The 25639-nt window shown below is 44.5% G+C and overlaps 3 protein-coding genes, 1 non-coding gene and 1 pseudogene across 4 annotated transcripts; 3 read left to right on the plus strand and 2 right to left on the minus strand.

Moving 5' to 3' along the window:
- The first annotated feature begins 7323 nt into the window (after positions 1 to 7323).
- LOC133907981 (uncharacterized) lies at positions 7324 to 11049 on the plus strand. Its single transcript, XM_062350125.1, has 8 exons — positions 7324 to 7465; positions 7825 to 7913; positions 8036 to 8111; positions 8650 to 8699; positions 8784 to 9086; positions 9248 to 9286; positions 9589 to 9669; positions 11038 to 11049. The coding sequence occupies exons 1-8, from the start codon at positions 7324 to 7326 to the stop codon at positions 11047 to 11049; spliced, it is 792 nt and encodes a 263-aa protein (XP_062206109.1).
- On the plus strand, positions 10160 to 20495 carry LOC133907898 (uncharacterized; annotated as a pseudogene).
- A 1028-nt stretch (positions 20496 to 21523) lies between these two features.
- Positions 21524 to 23286, plus strand: LOC133907899 (peptide methionine sulfoxide reductase A4, chloroplastic-like). Its single transcript, XM_062350004.1, has 2 exons — positions 21524 to 22126; positions 22831 to 23286. Exons 1-2 carry the CDS (start codon positions 21614 to 21616, stop codon positions 23080 to 23082), a joined length of 765 nt encoding a protein of 254 aa, XP_062205988.1. The 5' UTR covers positions 21524 to 21613; the 3' UTR covers positions 23083 to 23286.
- On the minus strand, positions 22268 to 22349 carry TRNAS-GCU (transfer RNA serine (anticodon GCU)). The gene has a single exon. It is a non-coding gene; the product is annotated as a tRNA-Ser (tRNA).
- Positions 23287 to 23461: 175 nt separating the features above from the next.
- Positions 23462 to 25606, minus strand: LOC133907901 (nucleoside diphosphate kinase 1-like). The gene is made up of 4 exons (XM_062350006.1): positions 25438 to 25606; positions 25295 to 25343; positions 24817 to 25048; positions 23462 to 23783 (listed from the first exon to the last, which is right to left on the minus strand). The coding sequence occupies exons 1-4, from the start codon at positions 25486 to 25488 to the stop codon at positions 23666 to 23668; spliced, it is 450 nt and encodes a 149-aa protein (XP_062205990.1). The 5' UTR covers positions 25489 to 25606; the 3' UTR covers positions 23462 to 23665.
- Between the last annotated feature and the right edge of the window lie 33 nt (positions 25607 to 25639).

The following is a 25639-nucleotide window of genomic DNA, read 5'->3' on the forward strand; positions in this document are numbered from 1 at the left end:
GAGTAGATTAATAGAACATGAATTATAACCATTAAAGACAAACATTTTAACTTTGGTAAGAAAAAAAATGTTTGTTACATGCATTCACAATATACATAGATAGTAAATTATAGTTGACAACATCTAATATTTTAAATATGTTAAATAACATTAATACTTGAAACATTGATGCTCATTACATACATGTATTAAGTGTAACAGCATCAAACATAGGAGGGCCCTCCTGGTCGCCCCCCTTGTCTCCACCCCTAGAGGTCACTTTCTCTTTTTTCACCTCGGCATGCAGAAAATGATCAAGCTAGAATCGAAATAATTATGATGTACCATAGTAGAAAGTTTTAGCTTAAAGGGTATGTCAAAATAAGTTGATTATTACTGAAATTTTTATTTAGCTGGTGCCTACGCATCACTCTAGCTCCAACTAGTTTGCCCTGTGCATGCAGATGGACGGATTTATCGGCTGGCAGACGAGCCGGAATCAACGTACTACTACTAGTAGTAGGGTCGCCGAAATAGCCTGGCCATAGATAGTCTCCTGAAACTCTGAATCGCGTGTCAGAGTCAGGTTGATGCATGGACAGGTCTCGTGGCCTCCACGATCCGGCGCATCTGGAATAAATCATCTGGCTCGCGCGTGCGTGCAGCTTGTTCATGACACGACACCTGCGCCGGTGCGTTCGGGCGAGCTGTAAATTTTGCAGAGAGATTGGGGAACAGAGAGAGCATTTTCAGAGTTGCTGCCCTGACGACGTCCATGGCATTTTCTCAGCTGTTAGGCAGTGATCTCGATCCGGTTCAGCGAAAATTAGGTGCTTCGCAGTTTCGGCAGGCAGGCGTCTGTGCATTATTTCACACACGCGGACCTCATGCGTGTTAGCACAGCTGCCAAACTTTTTTCTGTGGGGAACTCACCGTGGGGTTAAGGTTTCTACTTGTTCATGATCAAGTGTTTGAAACTATGGTAATCGAGTAGGCAACTTTAGTTTTTCTCACCGACGCCGTGGTGAACGAACAGTCAGTCGATCAGTCAGACAATTCGTCAGTGTGTCACTGTCAACTTCAGCGTGCAGTAAAATCAAAGGAGGACAACAAACAATGCATGGAGAAGAGTAAAAAAAGATTTGAAATTGCAGCCGATCGAGGGTAATAATAATAATAATAATATGATAATTCAGGGATGAAAGGAAAGGAAGCATGAGAATATGGCATGTTTGTGTGGAACAGACATCTGATTCGGTCACGCGAGCAGAGACGACAGGCTAGCTCGCTTGGCCTGGCGGTCATGCTGCGCAACAGTACGGCGCATGCAGTAACATGCATGCTGTTCAGCACGTCGCTTGTGTTTGCTATCATCCATCCATCATCCATGTGACTGCATTGCAGGCTTGCAGCATCATTTGTTCTCTTCTTTTCCTTTCTCCCACAAGAAGTGTGTGTGAGAGAGAGGTAGAGAGAGAATGTTACTATTTTGTTTAGAAAAAGAAGCAGATGGGTGGATGGAACAGTTGTTAAAGATCAGTAGTAGCTCTTGAGGGACTGGAGGAATATGCCCACCAGAGACAGAGAGAGAGAGAGAGAGCACGAGAGACACCTTGGCACGTTGCAGTGTTCATGTGTCGGTTCTTCCAGGCTGCAATTGTTTTGCCCCTTTCCGGATTTAATAGCCGAATTTATCGGATTCGTGGTCCAGCATCGCCTGATCCATGTGAGACGGGACTAGTTTATCCTATAACTAATCAAAACTTTGTTAGTTTCCTCAACATGTATAAACTAGTACTCCCTACTCATACTGCACAAATTAAGCCCGCTGCATCCTCGCCGGCGCCTCAGATGCTAATCATCGAGTCCATGTAAAAAGATTGATTATTTAAGATTATTTAAGCGTTTCCTTTTTCTAAAGACGGAGAGAGAGGAATGAACTGGAGTATGCATTTGCATGACACCCTGATCCCATCTATGCATGCTCTGCCATGCGTAGTAGAAGCAGCGATTATGCAGTGTGCACCAGGCCATGCATGATCCTGTCATGAGCAGGCATGGCAGGGAGGGACAGCATCTTGTGCGTACGAAAACCATGCTTAATTCTGCCTCACTCGGTTGCTGGATTGCTTGCGGTTTTAGCTGTCCTATGTGAGGAACCAGAACATGAAATTTCAATTAGGTATGCAAACTTATAATTTATTAGTACTGTTCATTTATATTAAGATTTGATTGGAGAAGTAGATAAAAAAAAGCATATGATATCAAAAGAATTAACAGATGAATGAATATCAGTGAGAGAGATCAATAGCCAAAATAAGTCGTACATGCCCAAGGGGGTGCGTGGAGCCACCCTTTGTCGTCACTGGTGCGCCCGAGCTTCCCATTGGCATGTCCATCTTCCGATCAACAGCATGTCATGACAACTAACGCTCACCTCTGCTCGCTCTTTTTCAGCGACTGGTATGGTATCTGCGGCGAGCAACGAGACATTTTCAGGCGAGAAGCGTTTCCTGAATACTGACATGATGGAGGGGCTTAGGAGCTCATCTGGATACTACCTAGCTCTTATTTCTTCCTGGCCCTTGGTTTTGGTCCGTGCGGGCGGGGGCGGGGGCGTCATGGGAGATCCCTAGGTCAGGAGAAGGGAGCAAGCAGCCGGCGGCGCTCCAGCGAGCTACGGCGTGACGCAGGGGAGGCCCAGCAGGGGTGGTCGTTATTCCATATACCGACCACCCTGGACTCCCTAACTGTCGTCTGATCAGGCACGTGCGGCCCAGATTGGGGGGTGGACTGCGCTCGGAGGTCGTCGTCCTCGGGCTCGGGAGGTCCATGGTGGAGGCCCACTGGCCCGGGCCAGGCGGATCGCGAGAGGAAAGCCTGTTGCCGCAGCGGAGGGAGCTCGATGCCGAGCCCCGCCGCCAGCCAAGGACGCGGACGGCTGACAACCTCGCCGTCGTTGCCGTGAAAAAATAGCTAGCCCCGGTCTGGTCACGCGTCCGTGAGGGCGGCCAATCGGAATGGGTATTGCGCCACTACTCGAATTGGAGACCTATGCACAAAGCCAGACTTGAATGACGCCAACGGTTGCGCGCGTGCCGCATGCAGCTAGCGCCAGTGCGTGGCGCGGCGAGGAGAGGAGAGGGTGGCCACGTACTGGCCAGTCTGCAGAGTTTGTGTCAACTGTCAAGCAGACAAGGAATAATCATGCAGCTCTCCAAGTTTCCTCCGACGAGTACATTGGCCCCTTGCTTGCCTCTGCCAGCCTATCGAATTCCAATCTCAACACTCGTCGATTATTTATCAACCGGCCTCTTAGCCAGCCAAAGCCTGTAAATTTGAACCTATTTTTGATGATTTGTTGCGCTCAAAATTGCACAGTATCACGCTTCTAAAAATTAGGGAGCGACTACTGAACATTCGATTGAAAAGAAACCATATGTACGCTCAACTGAAAAAAAGAGAAAAAAACAGTCGAGCGTAAATTAACTTCAATACACTCAGCGTGTTTCATCCGTAGGATCTTCGTCGTATGGTCTCTCTTCCTTCTTCTACCTCCCAGCAGCCACTGTTCATCTTCTTCCCTGTCTTTCTCCTTTATGCCTGTGTTCGCCCTCCTTTATGCCCCCACGGCATTATTCTGATGTTCGTAGTTTTTAATCGTCTGATCGCACTGATTGGCCATGGGTACGTAATTGGAATAAAATTTTATAAGATCCGGTCTTTCGAAAGACTCATTCTTCTCGTGCGATACGTGTCTCCTGCTCTCTCTATTACATAGTACATGCTAACTATTAGATCAGAAGAAGAAGCATAGATCAGGATCTTGCGGAAATCTTTCGTGCGGCATGTTATAAAATTTCCTTCCTACGTAATGTGGATGAGCCATTCAGCTTGTAGTTACTAACCAATGGCACTACTCAAGCTGAAGACCGTCCCTTACGAAGTCACTTGAATGACTCCACGTCGAGCTTTCCAGTCCCCAGTCCCGAGACAAACACAAGCGGCGGCGACGGCAGCTGACTACTGGCGGACACGAACGGTAGAGCGCGTTCCGCGAGTGGCCGCATGAAGCCAGCGCCATGGCGAGGCGCGGCTAGGATCAGAGGGCGTGAACGCTGGCCAATCCAATCCAATCCTGGCCTATGCGTTGGTGTATTCTGTATTTGTGCATTTTTTATTGGCAGAATCTTGCGAATTTGAACATATTTCCGACGATCTGTTACGTTGGAAATTGTATCTTTCTTTCGAGTAGGCAACAATTGTTCATTTCCATTGGACCATGCAAAAATTGGCCGAGGGTCAGAGATTGAAACACACAAAAAGTGTTACAGTACGTGTGGAAAAAAGTGTTACCGCCGTCGCCTGTCTCCGCCCGCCGCTCCGACCAAGATGGCTACGCGATATCACATCTCCCCAAAGGCGAAGGTGGATAGACTTCACGGTGGCTCCCAGATCCATGACGGGGAGCAACCCTCCAGGTTCAGATTCGAGAGGAACCCCCGGAGAGGAACCATGGCCCGACCGCTACCGAGTCCCCTGAGCTCAAGTTCTGGCGCAACTTAGCGTTGCTTGGGGGTGTTCGGAGACCTCGGCGTCCACGGCCACCAGGTCTGGGGGTTGCAGGACCTCGACAGCCACGACAAGGTCGAGATCGAGGACACCTCGAGGAGTTCCAGACTTCCAGCTCGCTGCTGTTATCCGACGACGCCGCCGCCAGCACACCCGTCAAGACCATCGGCGCAGCCACGAAGACTAGCCGGGACGGGAAGCCCGCTGCCAACCCTCCGAGCAGCATGGCCAGCCGGCTAGCTAGCGTCCCTTCTGGTGCCGGTGCTTTTGGGGTTCTCTCCCTTACTGTTTTGGCACTGCACCATCAGCACCATCCACCGCTTTCCACTCCAAAAAGCCTGACCTTGTTGCCCCCAGGTTTGTTCTTCGCCTGATGGCAGTCCTATGCGACATGCGAGTGCTGGTAGTGTCGTGGAGCTATGTGCCCGGCGATGTTAGAGGTTTTTTTTTGGGCTTGCCAGGACAGAGTAACAAACGTCTTATCAGACATGGAAGAGCAACTAACAATTAAAAGATGGTGGCACGGTCAGGCACGTAAGAAGGTGGCACGTAATCAACGACAAAGTTTTGATGATCTTATCATCTCTTTTTTTATGGAATATTTGAAAAGAAAGTAATCGGAGAATTTCTGAAAATAAACATCTATTTCGGTTCAAGGAGGAGATAGATCAATGCCGTTTAATTTCTGTTATTTTCTGTTAAGCTTTTAGCTTGTTATTAACAGTTTTCTTTTTCTCTTTGCTTAGTCTCGATTCTCAGGGTGGGTCTTTGTCCGATTGTATCTTTAGTGATGTTTGCATCCCCTGCTTGCTAGAGACGAGGGTTGTTTCTTAGGTTGTGTTTTTTCTCTTCCGTTTCGGTTTCGGAGAAGCTGGCCATGTTATGTATTTTTTCTTTTGTAAACTTTTCTTTTATTCTTTCTAATGTACGATTGGTAATCCTCTTACCATCATTTTCGAAAAAAAAAGACAGAGCAACAAGTTTGAAGGGGTCAAAAAGAGAGCGGATAGTGAGTGAGAGAGAGAGGACACTCTTGAAGAGATTCAGGACCAGCCAACAAAGCTGGATGAGAGGGAGATAGTGGAGTTGGCTGAGTGCGAGAAGGGAGAGATGCATGAGACAGAGGTGGTCGAGAGTGACCAGGCTGAGACTAAGAGTGAGACAGTGGAATGGCCAACAAAGATAGATGACAGGGAGATAGTGGAGAGCAAGAAGTAAAATTCAGTTGAGACAGAGGTGGTCAGCAGTGACAAGGCTGAGCTAGAGAAAGAGAGAAGAAAATTCTGTAGGATCGAGTTTTTTTTTTAAATCTTTTCTTTCAATATGATATATGTCTTTATCATTATCTCATATGTACCTGTTAATTGTTAGATCAGTAAAAAAATAGTATGGATCAGAATCTCACAAGAATTTTTTAATAATTTTTTTATAAAATTTTCTTCCGAGAAAAGAAAGTTACTAAAAGATAAAGACGTGCCTCATAAATAAGGACAAGAACAATGGTGCAGATTTTTTTAAATAATATTATGTATTAGAAAAATACAAAAATATAATTCAAAATGAGAATTGGAGTGCCGACATACGGTCATTCGTGGAGGTGAGACGAGCACGCTCACAGCCTGCGACTGCTGTTCTCCTTCTCTCTCCTGTGCGCCGTGGCTATCTTGCTACTGTGAATTGCAAATGTTACGTCGTCATGCTTCTTTCGTTTCTTCGAATACCACCGAACCATGTACAGTTCATAGTATTCCTTGCTGGCGCTACAGATTATAGTCAAAATTCTGCAATTTTCCAGAATGTTTGGTCACGTCAACGCAGGGCAAACATCAAGAGGAATCCACCTCTCTTGCATTTGTTTAGTTGATGGTTTTCAGGTTTCTACCTGACATCCGTGAGCAAATACTCCTATACGCCAGGTTTGGCAACATAAGCAACAATACTTGTCTACAGAGAGACATATGATGTGCGTCTGGTTGAGCATGTGCTGTGTTCTATGAACTAGTGTCAACTTTTCTAATATGTGGGCATCCGCATGAAACTAATTCGGCAGGCGGCCGCACCCGATGTTGATATTGTACTCAACCAAAAGTTGACATGACACCACACTACGGACGTCTAAATCAGTTATCTAGTGCTCAAAAATTTACAATATCAGTTATTTGATCCAATTAAGCTGGTTTTGCAGATAGTGTTTGAATTTCTTGTGGCTGCTTGTCTTATTTGGCTAGGCAAGAAATCAGACATTTGTTTGTTTTGCTCGTTGCTTTGGTGCCTATGTTTTTCATGATTTGTTTTGCTAGCTCGGATGAGTCGAAACCATTATTCAACAGTAAGCCAACTAAATATGTACTATTTTTCTCTCTTTTATATTATAAAATTTCTCTTCTAAATAAGAGTATTTTCTTAGAGACGGTTTGTTAGAGCTCTTAGAGTAGTTTCTCAAGTGAAAACAGACGAGCTTTAGCAAATAATAATTTTCAGTTTTTAGCTTTTAAGTCGAATTCGTAAGAATTATTCTCTAAAATAAATTAGATACTAATAGTTAAAAAAATAATTTCTTTGATTCACTTTTCACATAAAATCATTTTTCCATAACATTTATCTTAAAAATAAAAAATTAACTTTTATCTGTAAAATCACTTTCTTATAGAATCGACCAAACAAAGCCCTTACAGTTCACCATCGCAGCATCACAAATCACAATCCATCCCGCACTGGGAACACCAAGGGCGACCTCCCCCTCCTGTCCCCGGCAACCGACGACCGAAGTGGATGGCGAGCCCTCGGGAGCGGCGGCTTCCGCCGCCCTTGTTCCGGATGGAGAACCCATTCAGTGTGAAGGTGCTGCAAGTCTTCACCGGCTTCGGCGTCGGCTGCGGTGTTGGTGTCGGTGTCGGCCGACCCATCCACCTAGGTAATATACCCTCCATAGATTGGTCTTCCTGCCGCTCTTAGGATAATCTGGGATGTGTATCGATTAAGTCGATGGGTGTTTTGGTATTTTGTCGAACAGTTGAGGCGTGTCATGGACTTAGGGCTCCGTGCTCACCCGCATTTCTTCAAACAGTTTGCGGAGTATGACTTGCAGTTGAGACAGGATAGACCCCTAATTGTACTCATAATTTGATATCTGGGAATACATGAAAAGTAGTGTTAAATTCATGCTTGCACACATCCATGCGGTCTTGAGCGTGCTCTACTGTAGGAGAGCAATCGATTAATTTCATGGACGGTTTATTAGATTTAACAAGTTTCTTCTGCATTGATGGTCAGGTATGATACCTGGGCTTCAGCAAGTTATGAGTGCTACAAGAGGCGCAACAGATGCTTTTTCCGGTGTCACCAGGCACGTTAATTCTGCTGTAAGACAATATTTAGCAATCTTCTGTGCCCATGAATATGTAAAGACGCCTTAGTTAATCTGATCATGTATCGTGCTCATCTTATTTTTCGACTCCCTTCCCTCCCTGTGTTTATTCTTTAGCTAAGGAAGGCAGGGTCAAGGAACATTGAAGCGGGCATTGGCTGTGGAGTTGGTATAGGCCATGGTTTTGGTATAGGTACAGATTGCCATTATTTCAAGAAGTTAGCCCTGTAAATTTCCTGTTGATGTTATCCTTATAGAAACTAGTCTTGCTTATCTTCAACTATGAATCTATGATGGCTTCTTTCCCTGTCTAGTAAGTGCAAGTGCAACTTTTAGTGTCTTATGCATGCCAGCAGTGGCTATGCCATTTTTCTGTAGTTGTTATTACATGGTGTTGCTTTGATTTATTCATACTGTTTCCTTTGCATTTCTGTTCACTGTTGGTGTGGAGTTAACTCATCTAATACTTGGCCCCAAAGATCTTACTCATACCATGAAGTTATATGGAGGAGAGCCATTTTTCATTTCTAGCAGACAACATTCTCACTAAGTTGCATGTACGGGCAATTTCTTTGATTGCTATGGTGCTTTCAGCTGTTTTTTACCACACACTTACATTATATGGAACTATTAGTTTTACTTCTATGTTCCGTGGAGTACTTTCTTAGCACAAAACTAGTGAACTGCTTTCTGCGAGCTGAAGCTAAACTAAGTTTCTCTTCAATTTTCAGGAATCGCCCTAAAGCCACAAGTACTTCATGGGATTCAGTCATTTGTTGGGGTACAACTCCGAATTTTAATTTACCCTGGTTTTTCTGTGTCTCCTTTCTTGGTGTATGAACATTAATAAAATTAGTTTTTCTAGGAAGTTATGTCTAACCTCACGTCAAAGCTGAAGGATACTCCCGAGATGCCACCTGCATCAAATCTTATGGCTGGTTCTTTGTCTAGCAATCCACAAACTCACAATGATATGCCCATGGGTCTAGAGGCTAAGACTGCAGAAAGTAATTTGCACCACACTACAAGCAATGTAATATCAAGAGTCCAGCCTAATCATGGATTGCAGCCAGAAGCATTAACTGGAAGTCGAACCGAAAAGGCCATTGCCAACTTTCTACAAAGTCCGCTGTTCCAGAATGATACAAAGATGAACTTCAAAGATGCAGTATGCACTAAAACTGTATCTGAACCCTCTTAACCTGTACCGTACATATTCTTTGTGCTATTATGAGCTGCAGCTATGTCTTTCGCTGCTCAATTCTTTTTTTTGTTCAGATTATGTTATGTCATTTATGTTCTGAGCATTTCTCTTTATGCATTTTACAGTCTAGAAATTTACATGGAGTGGATAATGTACTTCAGTTGGTGAGTTCAGTCACACTTATGCTTCTGATACTATACCTCATAATTCTACTCTTGCTTGGTACTAGTTCCATCCTTGTTCATCGTGTTAGATGGGTTGTCCACCCAATTTGTCCCTCAAATGATGTTCCTCTCATCTTTTTAGCTTGTAAAATTATCTTTACATCTCAGAAGACGGTAGAAAATTGCTAGGGTGGTCATTGTTATAAATCATTCTTTACAGGATAGTTCACAGTTGATTGTTTTCCTATATACGCAAGCGAATAACTGACCACTAATCGGTTTTGTGTTTCTTTCTTATCCAGGTACTGAAGCACCAAATGATAATTGAAGAATTGCGAGAGGAAAATGAACATTTGCGTCAAATACTCGTGGAGGAACTTAAGGTTTCACCAACCAAACTACAAATAGATCGTAAAAATGGAGTGAAGGCCTACTATCCTTGCTCAGACTGCTTTGAATGCCGCCGGCGAAGTCGAAAAACGACCAGATAGCAGTGGGCTTTGCCTCTCAGTATTTTAGCAAAGTTTTACTAGCTTACCCAGTAGCTAACAATTTCAGTAGAACAACAATACTAGTTTTGATCACAATATCCTCTTGAAAAACCTGCAGATCAACTCTTGTTGTCCACTTACAGTTACCAGTTTTGTTATCTGTCAGCTGTACATCTGCAACGCTTGTTCTTCCAATTGACCCAGAACCCTTGCTCTGAAAAAACCAGTGTTACTTGAACATCTATGTTCAAATTTATTTGTCGAATCGGATATTTTGAATTCGAGTCGGATTTTAACACCCATGTCGTATTCTAAGTTGTATTTCGCGTGTAAAAAATTTTCTTTGTCGAATTGGATATTCGAGTCCGAATCAGATTCTGACACCCGTATATGTGTCCAGTAACACTGGAAAAAACATACAAATGGCGTGATGCTTAATGCCTTTTCCCCTTTTGATCAGATCTATACTTTTACAGAACTGTTAGCTATCCCACCTTTCATCCCCCACGATAGCCAAATCGTACAATTTTTGATCTCCAATAGAGCTTCCATCGTCCACGCCATTTTACCGGATGAGCTACCCTGCTCCTCCCACACGCCATCCTCCAACCGCCTGCTTACCCCCATGCGCTCCCGCCACCATTCGGCCTCCGCGGCTCTGGCCTCTGCTCCTCCGGCGACGCTCATCACCACCGCCTCAGCCACCAGCAGCTGAGCAAACGAGCTAGTCTTCCATGGCCTCACCAATCCGACCGCCGCCACCGCCGGTCGAGTCCCTCGCGCCCCCCCCCCCCCCCCCACGCAGCATCCGGCTGTCAATCCATCCCGTGAAGGATCCCTCCCGCCGGAGAACCCAACACCAGTTCCTCCTCCGGCGCCGCATCATTCTAGCGATTCCTCTCCAGCCTCTCCTCCACAGCCCCCTCCCTGCCACGGTCCCGCACTCCCCTCCCCCGCCCTCTCCACCGCCACCGTCGTCGCCTCCGAGCCTCACGCCGCCGCCGCTAAGTACGTGCCCACGGAGATAGCAACAGAGGCTGCTTGATCTCTTCTTTTCCTCCTCTTATCTCCAAGATCACATCCCAAGAGGCGGAAGAGAGGAGAGGACCGGCAGACTGTTGTTTTTTCCCAAGATGTCTTCTCCAAGCAAGCGCCGGGAGATGGACCTCATGAAGCTGTGAGCATCCTGGAGTATTTCAGAGATTTTCCCTTGGGATTTCAATGGGGATTCCTTGATCAATATCTCTGTGCCTGTTGCAGGGTGATGAGTGACTACAAGGTGGAGATGGTGAACGATGGGATGCAACTGCAGGTGTTCTTTGTTGAATTACGTGGGCCTAACGAAAGTATAAGCCGATTTGGTTCTGTTTCCCCGATAATTCTGTAGCTTCTGATTTCTGATCTAGATGGACTGAAGAGCAAATTTCAACATAAAGTTCAGAGTTTTTCTTGATCATTGTGGCATTTAGATTTCACTGGTGTAGCTCAAGAACAACTACGATCAGATTCCAAATTTAACATGTTGGTAAACTGCTTTTGCATTTCTTTGTTACCTTTACATTCTGAATGCTTTACTTAAGCTTCAGTCTTGTTCCACACTAGTAATTTGGGATGAGCAGCTGCACTGTCTGATGGATGCTTTGCTAAATTTATTAGGCATTTATCAAGGAGGTATGTGGAAAGTTAGAGTAGAATTGCCAGATGCATATCCTTACAAATCCCCATCGATTGGTTTCATCAATAAGCCATTTCATCACAATAACATTGCTTTGATGCAATCATGTATTCAACTGGTGACTTTCATACTTTGCCTTAAGTAGCTATCTTTTAAAGTTAGAAGACGCACAAAAGTTGAAGTCCTATGTCAGGCTGTTCTCCATGATCTAAAATTATTCGCTGTTGTCTAACCATTGCCAGATAAATAAATGAATAACTAAAGTGCACTTTTGATTTCACAGATATGTTCCTCTTCTTCTTGCAAATTTTCCATCTTCATGTAATAAATGCATGCTTTTCTGGAACAATTGATGGCATATGGCATGGCCTATTCACATATTAGTTATAGAATACTATTAAAAAATGAGAGAGAATATAAGGACGAAATATGGATGTGCTTTTGAAGTAGTTGAGTAATATGGAAAGAGAATCTTTATAGATAATAATCTATATAAGAATATGGATGATATATTGTAGATGGTATGTTGAAGTTGCTGTAACATTCTTTCTTGCAAACTTTAGACCAGTTCTGCGATGCTGTATGTATGCCATTCTGTGTGCAAAGTGCAATACCTGGGATTGGCAGAAGAGGAGGAAGCATTGACTATTCCGCGAGTGCGGGCCCCACGCGTAAGTGTCTGAGAAGTTCATGCGCTGCCGTGCTGTGTGCACTAGCTGCGTGGGACGTAGCGATTATGAGTCGAGAGGGGGGGGGGGGGGGGGGGGAAACGGCACGTGCTCGCACCGTGTTTAGATCCACCGCCTCCGAAGCTCCCACTCGCGAACAAATTTTCCCGCCTCCGCCGGCCTTCGACCCGCGAAATTGAAAATCCTCTTCGTGAACGGAGAACGATCCATGCCTAGCAGCGCAGATCCGAGCGCCTCGCCCTCCCCGATGGCCTCCCACGGCGCCGCCGCCCCGGCCTCAGCGGTGATGGAGCTGGCCTGGCACCTCCTCACCGTGCTCATCCGCCTCGGCCGCCCGCCGCCGCCTCGGACCTCGCCGCCTCCGGGGGCCTCTCCGTCTCTCCGCACGCTGTAGAGCGGATGTGCCGCGTACCCGGGTCGCCGCTGCGGCTCTCCGACGGCGGCCTCGTGACGGTATCCGAGACGGCCGTCCTGGCATTCCTGGGGTTCGTGGGGTCATATGTCCCGCCTCCGAGGGTCAGCTTGAGGCCTTCCGAGGTGAGGAGGTGGTGGGGGGAGGTGCCGATTAGGTACGAGCGCAAGCGGAAGGCGTCGGATGCCGGGTGCATGGGCGGGAAGAGGCGCCACCTGCTGGCACCGGCCGCAGGTTGTTTCGTTTTTCCGAGAACACATGTTGTTCTGTTCGTATTTCCGTACTGTATGAATGCTGGTTCTGGACGGCTATCAGTTTTGTGGAGCTCAATTTGGGACAATTTTGTGCAGATTTGGTGGAACACAGGCAGCGGCAGTCGCATCAGCTGGTTGCACAAGGCTGTGCGCTAGTTACCACTGCAGAGGTATGGTCTCTTTCCAGTTGCTTCATGCTTGTTATTCTCAGAAAAATTGCTTCGTGCTTGCTATTCATCGGAGTGCATCCTAGATTAAGGAAATAGCAGGTGCAGTGCCACAACAAATGGCCAATCTAGCCCTCTTTGCTTTCATTTGCTTGTATTTAGTGTGGTTGGGCATTTGAAATCCATTTATATCATTTCTTATTAAAGGCCATTTGCACAGCATCTCTACAATATTAGGCTGTCACACATGGATAAGCTGTTCCATGGTGCTTACTAATTTTCAGTCAGCAAATCGTCACAATTCAGGATTTGGTGTGGTCATTCAAATAGACAATTTCTCACAGTAAATGGCAATAGAGATAGCTTGAAGTGAACTGTTGTCCCCTCAGTCGTTCAGGCATCATTTCTTGCTTGTTTAGGTTGATACTAGTTGTTGAGTTGACCTCCAGAGTTCCAATGCTTTAATACTGATGGGTCTATCACCGCTCAACAAGGATAGTGATGATAAAATTTCTGCGCACTTAAATTTCCATATCCATATAACAGTAGCATTATCTTGTTCCTTCACATCCATTATTTTTGTCATATGTTACTAGGTACATCTGAAGGTTATGCGGGGGCTGCAAGATAGGCTTCCCACTCTCGGCACATTTGTTGGTGAACCTTCCTTAGTATTTTCAACTGGGGCTACTCTGGTTCCAAGCGTTGCTAAAATTACCATGCCTTGTCCTCAATCCAAAATTGATCAGTCTCTTAGAGGTGATGATGGCACAGTTCTGGGGAACATGGCATTAACACTTGTGCCAACAGAGTTGTCAGGTGGCGCTGGTATCGATCTTCCTTCACTTGATGATGAGAAGTTAAAAAACATCCATACAGCAGCAGATAATAAAACTAGTAGGACTGGTGAATCTGAAGAAGTTTCATTCCATTGTAGAGTAGAGGATAGTGATGATATACAAAAAGAGTCCGCCCTCCTTCCGGTGATGGTTCATTCTGTTTTAGTTGGGGAAAACAAGAAAGGGGTCGTGAAGGATCTAAATCTTATTTGCAAAAAGCCTATCAGTCTAATTAATTGCAATATGAAGGCATCAGATAATATAGAAACAGTTGATACGATTCCGAACCAAGCAGATGCTCTACAATACAACAGCCCAAATGCCGAGTATCATGAGAATGTCCCAACTTGTGGTCAGACAAAGAATCTACTGGATACTAGTGCATGTGCAGAAGTTCACAAGAATAAGACAACACAATTTTTGTTCCAGGCTCCTATAAACACCAAAGCTAGATCTATAGTACCTGAAATGAACATAAATGTTGAACCAGCAGCATTGCCACTAAAAGCTACAAGGTATGACTGTATTAACAAAAGGAACTTGAACACTATTGCTGAAAAGAGAGAAAGCACATATGTAAATTATGGAGAGCAAACCTGGAATGAAGTGGCTGTCAATATATCAAAGAATGGGCAGGATAGGAAGATTGTGAAACAAAAGGAGCAGAACAAGAAAATTGATGGGCTGCCAAAAGAAGACAAGGATCAACTTGCAGCAAAGGTTCAGAAGGTTAGTTTGTCTTTATATTGTGACTTCACGTGTTATGTATGGAATTACTTATCAAAGGAGGCGACTCAAAAGGAAGTAAATCAAAGACCTATTCAGATCAGTTAAGTTGGGTAAGAATAAAAGTCTTATTACTATTGTAGTCAGTTTTGTAACCTTCCATAATTAGTACTCTTATTAGTATTGGAGTCGGTTTTGTAACCTTCCATAATTAGTACTTTCCAACCCTACATATATTGGGGTTGGCGCAATTGTAAGGGGCAAGCAATATCAATACAATCTATTATCTCATCTCTATTTCTCTACTCATCCCTTGTTCAGTCAACCACAGTTAGGTGGTAGCGGTCTGTTGGTACTTTCAACTAGGCACCCCTTCAAGCCTCTATTGTTGCTGATGGAGAAGAGCACCAAGATCACAATTTTTCTAGGCACAACAATAATGGAGGAGGAGTTCCTCGTTACTATAAATTGGAATTTCCGACATATGATGGTAAGGAAGATCCATTGCCGTGGTTGAATAGATGCAAACAATTTTTTCGTGGTCAGCACACGGAGGCGGCGGATAAAACATGGTTGACGAGTTTTCATATGACGGGAGTCGCTCAACAGTGGTATTTTCATGTTGAGCACAACAAGGGCATTGCACACTAGGAAGATTTCAAGGAGATGTGTAATCTTCGTTTTGGCCCTCCAATTCGATACAATCCTCTTGGTGAATTAAAATGGTTGGTTCAAACGTCATCAGTAGAGGATTATCAAGGTAGATTTTTGGCATTACTTTGTCGTGCAGATCCTTTGACTGAACGACAACAACTACTCTTTACTTCCGGCATTCGTGGGGATCTTTGTATTGACGTTGAGTTTGTATTGATGTGCTCAAGGCGGCACATCTAAATTCAATCCGTGCTGGTTTAGGGAGTCGCTCGTCTCGGGGAAGTTCTTCTATTCCGGCAGTTTCACCCATAAATTCTGGAGGTGGCTTGACTTCTATAGCATCAAGCACAAGTCGCCCTATTCGACGACTAACACCGGCTGAGATGGTAGAATGTCGGCAACAATGGTTGTGTTTCAACTGTGATGAAAAAATCGTTCGAGGCCACCGTTGTGCACAACTTTTTTATATTGAATACGATGATTCCAGAAGTGATGTCTTTGAGGCGAGTCCAGAGCATGCTGATTATGCAGAACCTCTAATCTCCTTACATGCTATCTCCAAGTTTGTTATTGATCGCTTTTCAAAATATGCTCATTTTATTCCCTTGGGTTATACTTACACTGCAAACTCAGTGGCTAAGGCATTCTTTGATGATATTGTTTGTTATCCCATCTTCTATTGTAAGCAACCATGATCGGTTTTCACAAGTATCTTTTGGAAGGAGCTTTTCACTGCTGCTGGTGTCAACCTACATATGAGCTCAGCTTTTCATCCTCAAAGTGATGGGCAATTCGAGGCCGCTAATAAAACAATCACTATGTACCTTCATTGTTTTACTAGCGATCGTCCTCATCAATGGCTTAGGTGGTTACCGTGGGCAGAATATTGCTATAATACGGCATATCGTTTTGGACTTCATGATTCTCCTTTTAGGGTGGTCTATGGCCGTGAGTCACCTTCTCTTCGTTCTTATGATTCAAGGCAATCCAAGGCTCCTGTAGTCGACCAAGCCTTGCTGGACCGCAACATTTTTCTTCAAGAAATTTGCCAACGCCTTCTCCAAGCTCAAGATTATGGCAAGCTCTATTACGACTCTAATCACTGGGACTCATATGCCATAGGGGATTGGGTTTGGCATAAACTTTTGCATAGACCGGCTCATTCCATTTTGGAACACTCTTGCAACAAATTATCTCTGAGGTTTTATGGACCTTTCAAGATCATGGACAAAATTGGGGATGTCGCTTCTCGACTTCAATTGCTTCCTTCCTGTCTTCATGTTGTGTTTCATGTTGGTCTCTTGAAAAAGTTCCATGGCTCTCCTCCAGAGGTTACTTAATCACTGCCTTTAACTATTAATGGCTGAGTTCTTCCTGTTCTTCTCAAGTCATACGCAGTTGCAAAGTTAGAGGACATTGAGAAGTTCTAATTCAGTGGGAGGGCCAATCAGCAGAAGATGCCACTTGGGAGAACGTGGATGAATTTCGGCAGCAATTTCCTAATTTCCAGCTCGAGGACGGGCTGTTTTTGGAGGAAGGGAGAGATGTTATGTACGGAATTACTTATCAAAGGAGTCGCCTCAAAAGGAAGTAAATCAAAGACCTATTCAGATTAATTAAGTTGGGTGAGAATAAAAGTTAAATCTTATTAGTATTGGAGTCGGTTTTGTAACCTTCCATAATTAGTACTTTCCAACCCTACATATATTGGGGTTGGCGCAATTGTAAGGGACAAGCAATATCAATACAATCTATTATCTCATCTCTATTTCTCTACTCCTCATCCCCTGTTCCCAGCCGTAAGGCTATTATTACATCACGATTGCTAACCGTTCTCTTATTTATACTTAGGTACAGTTGCATGCATCACTGATGTCTTGTACCAATCACCAGCCTTTTTTTCAAGATTTTATTTATTGACTTTTTTTTTTTGTTCTGCTGCCATTGTTTCCAGGGTCACGTAGCACCAAAACCATTTCCTAGCTTCAAGGCTTTTGTCATAGAAGAGGAGGAAGGGTCTGGTAAGAATCCTATATATTCTTTTATAACTATCTTTGATGGGTTTTTTTTTTCTGAATGCTGATTAATATGTCATGTTCATTATTTACTCAGGAGGTTATGGGACTGTTTATAGGGCCCGGAGAAAAATAGATGACCAAGTATTCGCCATAAAATGTGTGAACATCAAACCACTAGTCTTGATGGATTTATTAATTTTGTCTTTCTAAGGTTTCTGTGAGAAAGCCAGATAGGAATTAACTCTGTATGTTTCTACTATCAGGTCCTCACCCAAATGCTCATTCACATCATGTTAACAATGAAGGAAAGATGCTGGAGCGTTTTGGGTACTAATAATTCTCTCCTGAGAACTTAAATAGTTGTTCTTGTTGTTACAGTAACCTTAATGCAATTACCATGTTTTCTGCTGCAGAGGCAAAAACTTTGTGATTAAATATGAATGCTCTTTTAGAAGTGGTGACCTAGAGTGCTTTGTTCTAGAACATGTTGAGCATGACAGACCAGAGGTATAGTGTTTTCTACTGGCTCTAAAGCTATTTGTCCTTCTACCAACTACCCATATATATTCATCTTTTGTTAAGTATTTCTTTATCTCCCAGATTCTGAAAAAGGATATAGGTGTACTTGAGTTGCAGTGGTATGGGTACTGTCTGTTCAGAGCTCTTGCAAGCTTACATAAACAGGTCCGCTTAACTGCATTTTACCAACTGTTGATTCCTGTTTGCCGATTGCTAATCCTGGGTATCTGATATTGGTATTCCTGTCTCCAGGGGATAGTTCATAGAGATGTCAAACCTGGAAACTTCCTCTTCTCTTGCAAATTGATGAGGGGGTATCTTATTGACTTCAACTTGGCAAATGTTAGTGTGGCTACTGTTCTTCCGACTTGATACTTACCTTTGATGATTATTTCATGTACTGTTAGATGCTAATTGAGTCTGAAATTGTGCCATTTTGTGTTTTTCCTGAATTTTGCATGCAGGATCTCCACCAGAAGTTCTTGAAAAACTGTACGTTCACTTCCTAAATTTGATTTAGTAATTAATGATTTGTTGGTGAACTTTTGCCCATTGCTGTCACAACAATTTCTTGTCCCAGTTTTGAACCCTAGGTGCTGAATACAGTTCATAATATTTACCGTGCTGCTACCTTGTCCTAGGAAAAAATCAATTGGGATCACTTCATCATTGTGTTTGCATAAAAAATAATTTGAGTAGAAAATTAAATGTATCCAATAGTACAGTCCAACAATTGGACCCATTAGATCAAATTATATTTTTGACCAAAAAGCATTATCCTGGCGATGATACTGATAAGGCGATGGATTTTCATTGTCTTGAGCAACTACATGCTACACATCAGATCTCTGAGTGATGTGTCATGAAAGTTTTCTTTCCGTGCTATCCTTTTGCTGATCTTTGACATAACAATTGTTAACCAGTGTTAATGAAACGTTTCAACAATGTACATGTGCTGTAGTTGTGAATGGCCAGTGTCTAATTCATTGGAAGTTTCTATTGCTTAACAGAAAGCCAGAAAATGCTTATTAAATGAATTTGAACTTTCAAATCACCGCATTTCCATTCTTTAGTGCTGTGCATGACTGATGTAGATTGAAATTTTGGTTTATTTGACTAGGTAAATCTGAGACAACCTCATGTGGGAAGGATACCCTATCTCAAACTTCATCAACTTTTGCCCCGGTAGTTCATGACAAAGAAGCAGCTGCTGATTCAAAGCAACCTCTTCCTTCCAAGAGGAAAAGATCCAATAGAAGCCCAGTGGGTAGCATACCTAAAATTGACAATAAAGGTAGGCATGGTAGCCAAGCCGCTGATGTATCTGGTGTAACCTCCGCCAAGGATCCTACAAGCACAAAAACATCATTAGACAGGTTAAAGCAACCAATGCCTTACAAAGGACGGAAGGAATTAATGAACTTCTTGCATGAGGCAATGCAAAGTCCCAGCAAAAACAATTCGCCAGCTCCAGTTTCCCAAAGAAAGAGGGTTGCTGCTCCTTTTGGTAGTGTGGATCGAAAGCTCTTTATACTGACTCCAATGCCCCTGCGTTCTGGTGGTAGTGCTGTTGCTGGTTCTGGCATGTTCAACAACAAAGGTGGGTTTTCCCAGTAACTAGTATTACACCTTATGTCTTGCTATTCAACTGAAGATCCTTAGATATTAGAATGTTCTAACTAATTGGTAGTTGCAGGACATGGAAAACACCGGGGAGAAGGTCCATGCATTGGAACTAAAGGATTCCGAGCTCCAGAGGTTTGATCCTGTTTTCAGTTCTGAGAGTATTTCATCCTTGCAGTTCCATATACTGAAGTTATGTAATTTCCTGTAGGTTCTTTTTAGGTCTTTCCATCAGGGTTGTAAAGTTGATGTCTGGTCGGCTGAGGTGACGCTCCTGTACTTGATAATTGGCAGAACACCTTTTGGTGGAGATCCTGAGCAGTGAGTTAATTTACACATTTACAGAGTTGTGTTTCCTCATTTAAGAATATTACTAAGTTGTTCCATCTATTCAACTAAAGAAACATCAGGGAAATAGCAAAGCTGAGAGGCAGTGAAGAACTATGGGAAGTAGCGAAACTGCACAACTGCGAATCCTCCTATCCTTCGGTAAGTTAAACTCCATTGAATTGCTGACACCTTTTGAGCAGCTTGCTGAATCAACGATTCTTCAAATAACATTCCTCTTTGCTCCCAGGATCTCTTTGACATAAAATCGCTGCACTCGGTGGATCTGAGGGAGTGGTGTGCAGCCAGCCAACACACGCAGGCCGGAGTTCCTCAAGATGATACCTGACTCGCTGTTTGATCTTGTGGACAAGTGCTTGGCTGTTAACCCGAGATGCAGGCTCACATCCGAGGATGCGCTCATGCATGAGTTCTTTTCTCCATGCCGTGAAAGCCTCAGAAAGCACAGGATGCTTAGAAGGTCAGCTGTTTCTGATGCTGCGTGTTCGTCACACCAAAACATAGCGCTTACAGCAAAACAATCATAGCGCTCGTTCCATCGTACAGACTTGCTTTAACATCTGTAAGCTGATTGTCAACCGACAAGCCAATAGCCTAAATGTTTTCCCCCTGATGTAAATAAAATACTATACTGAAGATGTACTAATCCCTTGCGCTGACTGTGTTGTAATACTTGAGTTGGACTCATGTACGGCGAGTATGTGATGTGCCTGTATTTTGTTACTGTGCCTGTGTTTTTCGAAACATAATTTTGCTAGTGTACTTGTCTCTGACCCGTAGTTTTGCTTCATGAAGTGTTCAGCAATCAACTGCCTCCGCCATTTTGTGGCGTGTATTTTACGTGTACCACAGGAAGTGTTCCATCGTTTGATCATACAAAAGCTATGCTCCAGTTAGATGAGCGTTGAGCGTTAAATGCATCCATTTACATCGGTCAATATCATATACTCGTGTGTTTTCCACGAGACCATTTCGCAGCAATTGCGTTTTCTACTTCATCCTTACGTGTCCCGGACAAGCAAATGCCCCCAGACACCTGTTCAATCCTATCGCCGGTTTCAGTGTAAATGAATTCAGCGATTTCCATGTTTTCAATTCCAAACACCTCTGTTCTCTCGTACCGTTTATGGCAAAAAAGATTTTGGTTGCAATCCTGAAGAAATGTACAATTTGGCTTAAAAAAAAAGAAATATACAATTTTACGGGAATCTTTTTGAAATTCTCAAATTCAAATAGGCAAGGGTTACGCAAGCACACCTTGAACGGATAAACCCACAAGTCTGTTTACAGCCCATTTGGAATGCGGAAAATTTTCATCGTTTCGAACAATTAAATATTTTCTAGAAATATCTATGTAAAATTCTACTAAATTCTAGTGCTTTCGTGAATCTTACACCAAGAGCTCTAACATCGAATAAGGTCAGGAAGGGAAGTAACACCGACGGCTAACACATGAGCTAAGATCATAACCAACGGATTCACTTCGTGACCTAGAATCCCTCCGCGAAGGGATTTTCGTTTCATTCAGCGCTTCAACGGTTTTTCTTTACGGTTACTTTTACGAAGTGATTCTTAAAATTATTTTCTTCAGAACGAGATTCTCTCTCTTTTTTCGTTACAAATTCTTTTGAAATGAGATTCTTTTTTTTTTTCGAATCCTTTGACGCAAAACTGTTGGAGATAAAAGAAAATAAAAGAAATAATAATAATAATAAAAAAGAACAAAATAAAAAAATAATTAAAGATGATCTAAGTCACAGTACAGTTACATCATAAACCGCTTCGGCGCTTCCAGCTGAGAAAAGGGATTAGGAATGGCCTAGAAAGAAAGCCCCAACCACCAACCAATCCGGCGTCGAAGGAAGCTTCTGGGCCACGCCGCCAAAAAAGGGAAGAAAACCATCCACGCCCGATGCCTCCGCTCCTCACCTCACCCGCCTCCCTCTCCTGCTCCGCCCCTCTCCACCTCGCCTCTCGCCTCGGCGCCCTCCACCACCACCACCACCGCGCTGCCGCCCACTTCCTCGCGCCGCGCAGGAAGACCCAACCAGCCCCGGCGATGAGCTGGCTGGGGAAGCTAGGCCTGGGCGGTCTGGGCGGCAGCCCGCGCGCGTCGGAGGCGTCGGCGGCGCTGGCGCAGGGGTCCGACGAGGACCAGCCCGCGCCGGGAAACGAGTTCTCGCAGTTCGGCGCCGGGTGCTTCTGGGGCGTGGAGCTGGCGTTCCAGCGCGTCCCCGGGGTGACCCGCACCGAGGTGGGCTACAGCCAGGGCAACGTCCACGACCCGACCTACGAGGACGTCTGCACTGGCGCCACCAACCACAACGAGGTCGTCCGCGTGCAGTACGACCCCGCCGCCTGCAAGTACGACGACCTCCTCGACGCCTTCTGGGCGCGCCACGACCCCACCACCCTCAATCGCCAGGTCAGCTAACGATTCAAACGCTGGATTCGAGCCGGAATTGGGGGCATTTGATGCGAATTTGTGGAGGGGATCGCTAAATTAGGCTGCTCTTTGCGCGCTTTGATTTGAGTAGTTACTGGTGGCGCTAGAACAGTTGGGTTCTGTTGCATGAGAGATTCGAACTCTCGCGGGGAAACCCCATGTACTTAGCAGGCACACGCCTTAACCACTCGGCCAAAGCGACGCTTCTGCTCGCCATGGCTTCTGTCACGAACACAAAGAACCGAGACACAGTGAGTGCTGCTGCGTCGGCTCAGTAGTGAGATTCTTAATCAGTCATGGCCCAAAATGCATTATTTAGGCAGCTTTGAAACAGTGTAGCGGTGTACATGCGGCACAATCCTGATTCTGACAGTGAGCCAAGCATAAACCTGGAGATTGTAGTGTGGCGCTACAAGGTCGATTGATGTAGGTGAGATAAGCCATTGGCCTGAGTCTAGGCCTGTTGTAGTGGATTACAAATTTGCCGCTACCCGTGCAGAATTTGAGCAGATGACATATCACTGGATAGTGCTCCATATATTGATTGATGCCTGTGTCAACTAACATTCCATCCAACTTCTGAATGGGTTTGAACTAGACAAGCTTTGCCTTAAATTATTGGAATCTTATTCGAATCCGACAATTAAACTTGTGTACGCAACATTCTCAATGCTTGCACGCAGGGCAATGATGTTGGGACCCAGTACAGGTCAGGGATCTACTACTACACCGCGGAGCAGGAGAGGGCGGCGAGAGAATCCCTGGAGAAGCAGCAGAAGCTTCTGAACCGCAAGATCGTCACCGAAATCCTCCCGGCGAAGAGGTTCTACAGGGCAGAGGAGTACCACCAGCAATACCTCGAGAAGGGTGGCCGCTTCGGCTTCAGGCAGTCTGCAGAGAAGGGTTGCAACGACCCAATCCGCTGCTACGGCTGAACTGCATCACAGTAGTGCCTGAATAAGGATCGATCAGAGCCAAAATTTACTAGAACTGTTTCCCTAGTTTCGTTTTGTCATCTCAATTGAACGGTTGTAAGAGAGGAGCTATCCATGGTACTTAGAGATAATGGATGTACAAACCTCGTTACCGGGCTTGGGAGCGTAATATATATAGTCCATTTGAGTGCATAGAATCATAAACGGATTCTATTTGAATTCAAATAAACTATGTAACTCAGAAAATTTCAAGAGCCAACGATGCCTAGATAACGACACTGAGGTAACTAAAGTTTAGTCATTTTAGCTTGTCTCAAACTAGCCACCAGAAACAAATACCGAAGAGTGAGCCAAAGAAATAATTTGCCAAAAGCTCATATAAGGTAACAGCATGTGAAATATCATAGCAAAAGGGCATGCACACATAGCATGCAAGCCAATGAAGAAAACTTCAGTTCACACAAATAAGGTTCTGAGATACTGGCCACAATTTTCTCGTCAAACTCTAAAAATAGCAGCTAATAGTATGGCTGGTGCCAAGGATTCTCAAGCTCTAAAGGTTCGAGTGACAAGCTATGGCTGCTTAGTTCTCATAGATCCAGGGGTGCTGGCTGCTCTGCCACTCGACAAGGCCCTCGGGGAACCACAGGGCAATCTCCTTCCTGGCATTCTCAACAGAGTCGCTTCCATGAATGACATTCCTGAACAGCAGAAATCATCTTGTTAGAATTTGGAAACACAGCAAACTCAGAATCACAAAATGGAAGCGAAAGGAACATAAGAAACACTGGGCCGTGACAATGATGAGTACTTAAAAGAATAATACAGCGGAGCACGTTATCTGATGATAATGTGACAATGGAACAAGAACACACAATACATAATCTGCTAAGCCACCCTACTTTAAAAGCATCATTTGGTTGCCGTTGGAACAGTGAAACATGGCCAGCACAAAGTGCACTTTAAAAGAAAATAACTTCAAGGGATCTACTGATGTCTAAAAGTTGTTCTGTGGACTCCATATCAGATTCAGAACGAACAAGGAGCAGATATAGTGACCACATGCCACATACGCTGTCCCACAACAAAGCCATGAGTTCAGTATAGTGATAGGCATTATGCAAACATAAGATTGCTTCAAGTGCAGTAGGGATGCCATTATGAGATATGTGTGGGGCATCAGCGCACTGCCTAGAGGACAGAGATACAGCATATCCCCCTTCAGAGGTTTTAATTATGCCGAGCTAAAGAGTGAACTGATGAAGTGGGTGCCCACCAAGCCCTACCAACACACTGCTAACAAACATCTGTATGCACAGCCCCCCCCCCCCCAGGGGGGCTGCCACTCCCCTATGCCCCTTCCATTTTTGGCAAGAGAAGGAGAAGAGGGATATGAGGTGGAGGAAGATCAGCCCCCCCCCCTCCTTGACCTGGCTGCGTCCGCCACTGTGTATGCAGAAGCCCTAACATCTAATTTGACTACACAAAGCAAATAATTGCACAAGTCTACTTCTAGACTAATTCATTAGCTAGGTAAACTTAGTCGTTTCTCTTCGAGCATTTTAGCATGACCTTGAACATAAAGCATTTTCAGAATATTGAAGTGGTTTTCCAACAAGATTTCACAGCCACAGTAACATATACAAACAAAGCATAAGTAACTAAGAATAACCCATGGATCACACAGATCAATAACAGCGACCAAAGGCTACAAGTAACAGAGTGAAATCTGACCTGCCAATGTCGACAGCAAAGTCACCGCGGATGGTACCAGGCTCAGAAGCCAGGGGGTTGGTGGCGCCGATGATCTTGCGGCCAGTTTCGACGACCTTCTTGCCTTCCCAGACCATGGCGACCACGGGGCCGGAGACGATGTACTCCACGAGGCCCTGGAAGAAGGGCTTCGAGGACAAATCGGCGTAGTGTTTCTCGGCGAAGGACTTCTCCACGTTCACAAGCTTCATGGCTGCATGTCGAGTTCGCAAATCAGCAAGAAATCATCACTAACGAACCATCAGATTAAAGAAAAGTTAGTTGCTGTGCACCAAAGCAACAGATTTCGGTAATTTAAGAACTGATTTGAGTCCAAACAGTTCAATTTCCGTCCCAAGCTATATCTTTTAGTTACAAGTTTCAATCTTTTACTCGAAGAAATTATAGGCAATTTCAAAATGTAATGCAAGCTTAAACCAAATCATGAACACCGGATTACCCTTAAGGTAGAAGCCCTTCTTTTCGAAGCGGCTGATGACGTCACCAATCTGAGCCAAAACAGAGAAAAGTTAACACCAAGCGCGCAACACCAAATCGAATCGAACCGACGTGGGAGAAAAAGGTGGAGGAGTCGCTGCTTACGAGGCCCCTCTGGACGCCGTCGGGCTTGATCATGACATAGGTCTGCTCCATTGCTGCAGTCGCAAGAGGCTGCTTGCTTGCTTGCTACTCCTCTTTGTTTTGAGTTTGGCTGGCCGGCGGCGTGGGAAGCAACCCTAGGTGAGGCTTCTCTGCTCTCTCATATATAAGGGCCCCGGGGCCGGCAAGGCCATATCGGTCGTCC

This window comes from Phragmites australis, chromosome 24 (assembly GCF_958298935.1).
Source record: "Phragmites australis chromosome 24, lpPhrAust1.1, whole genome shotgun sequence".
In the NCBI taxonomy this organism is placed as follows: Eukaryota; Viridiplantae; Streptophyta; class Magnoliopsida; order Poales; family Poaceae; genus Phragmites; species Phragmites australis.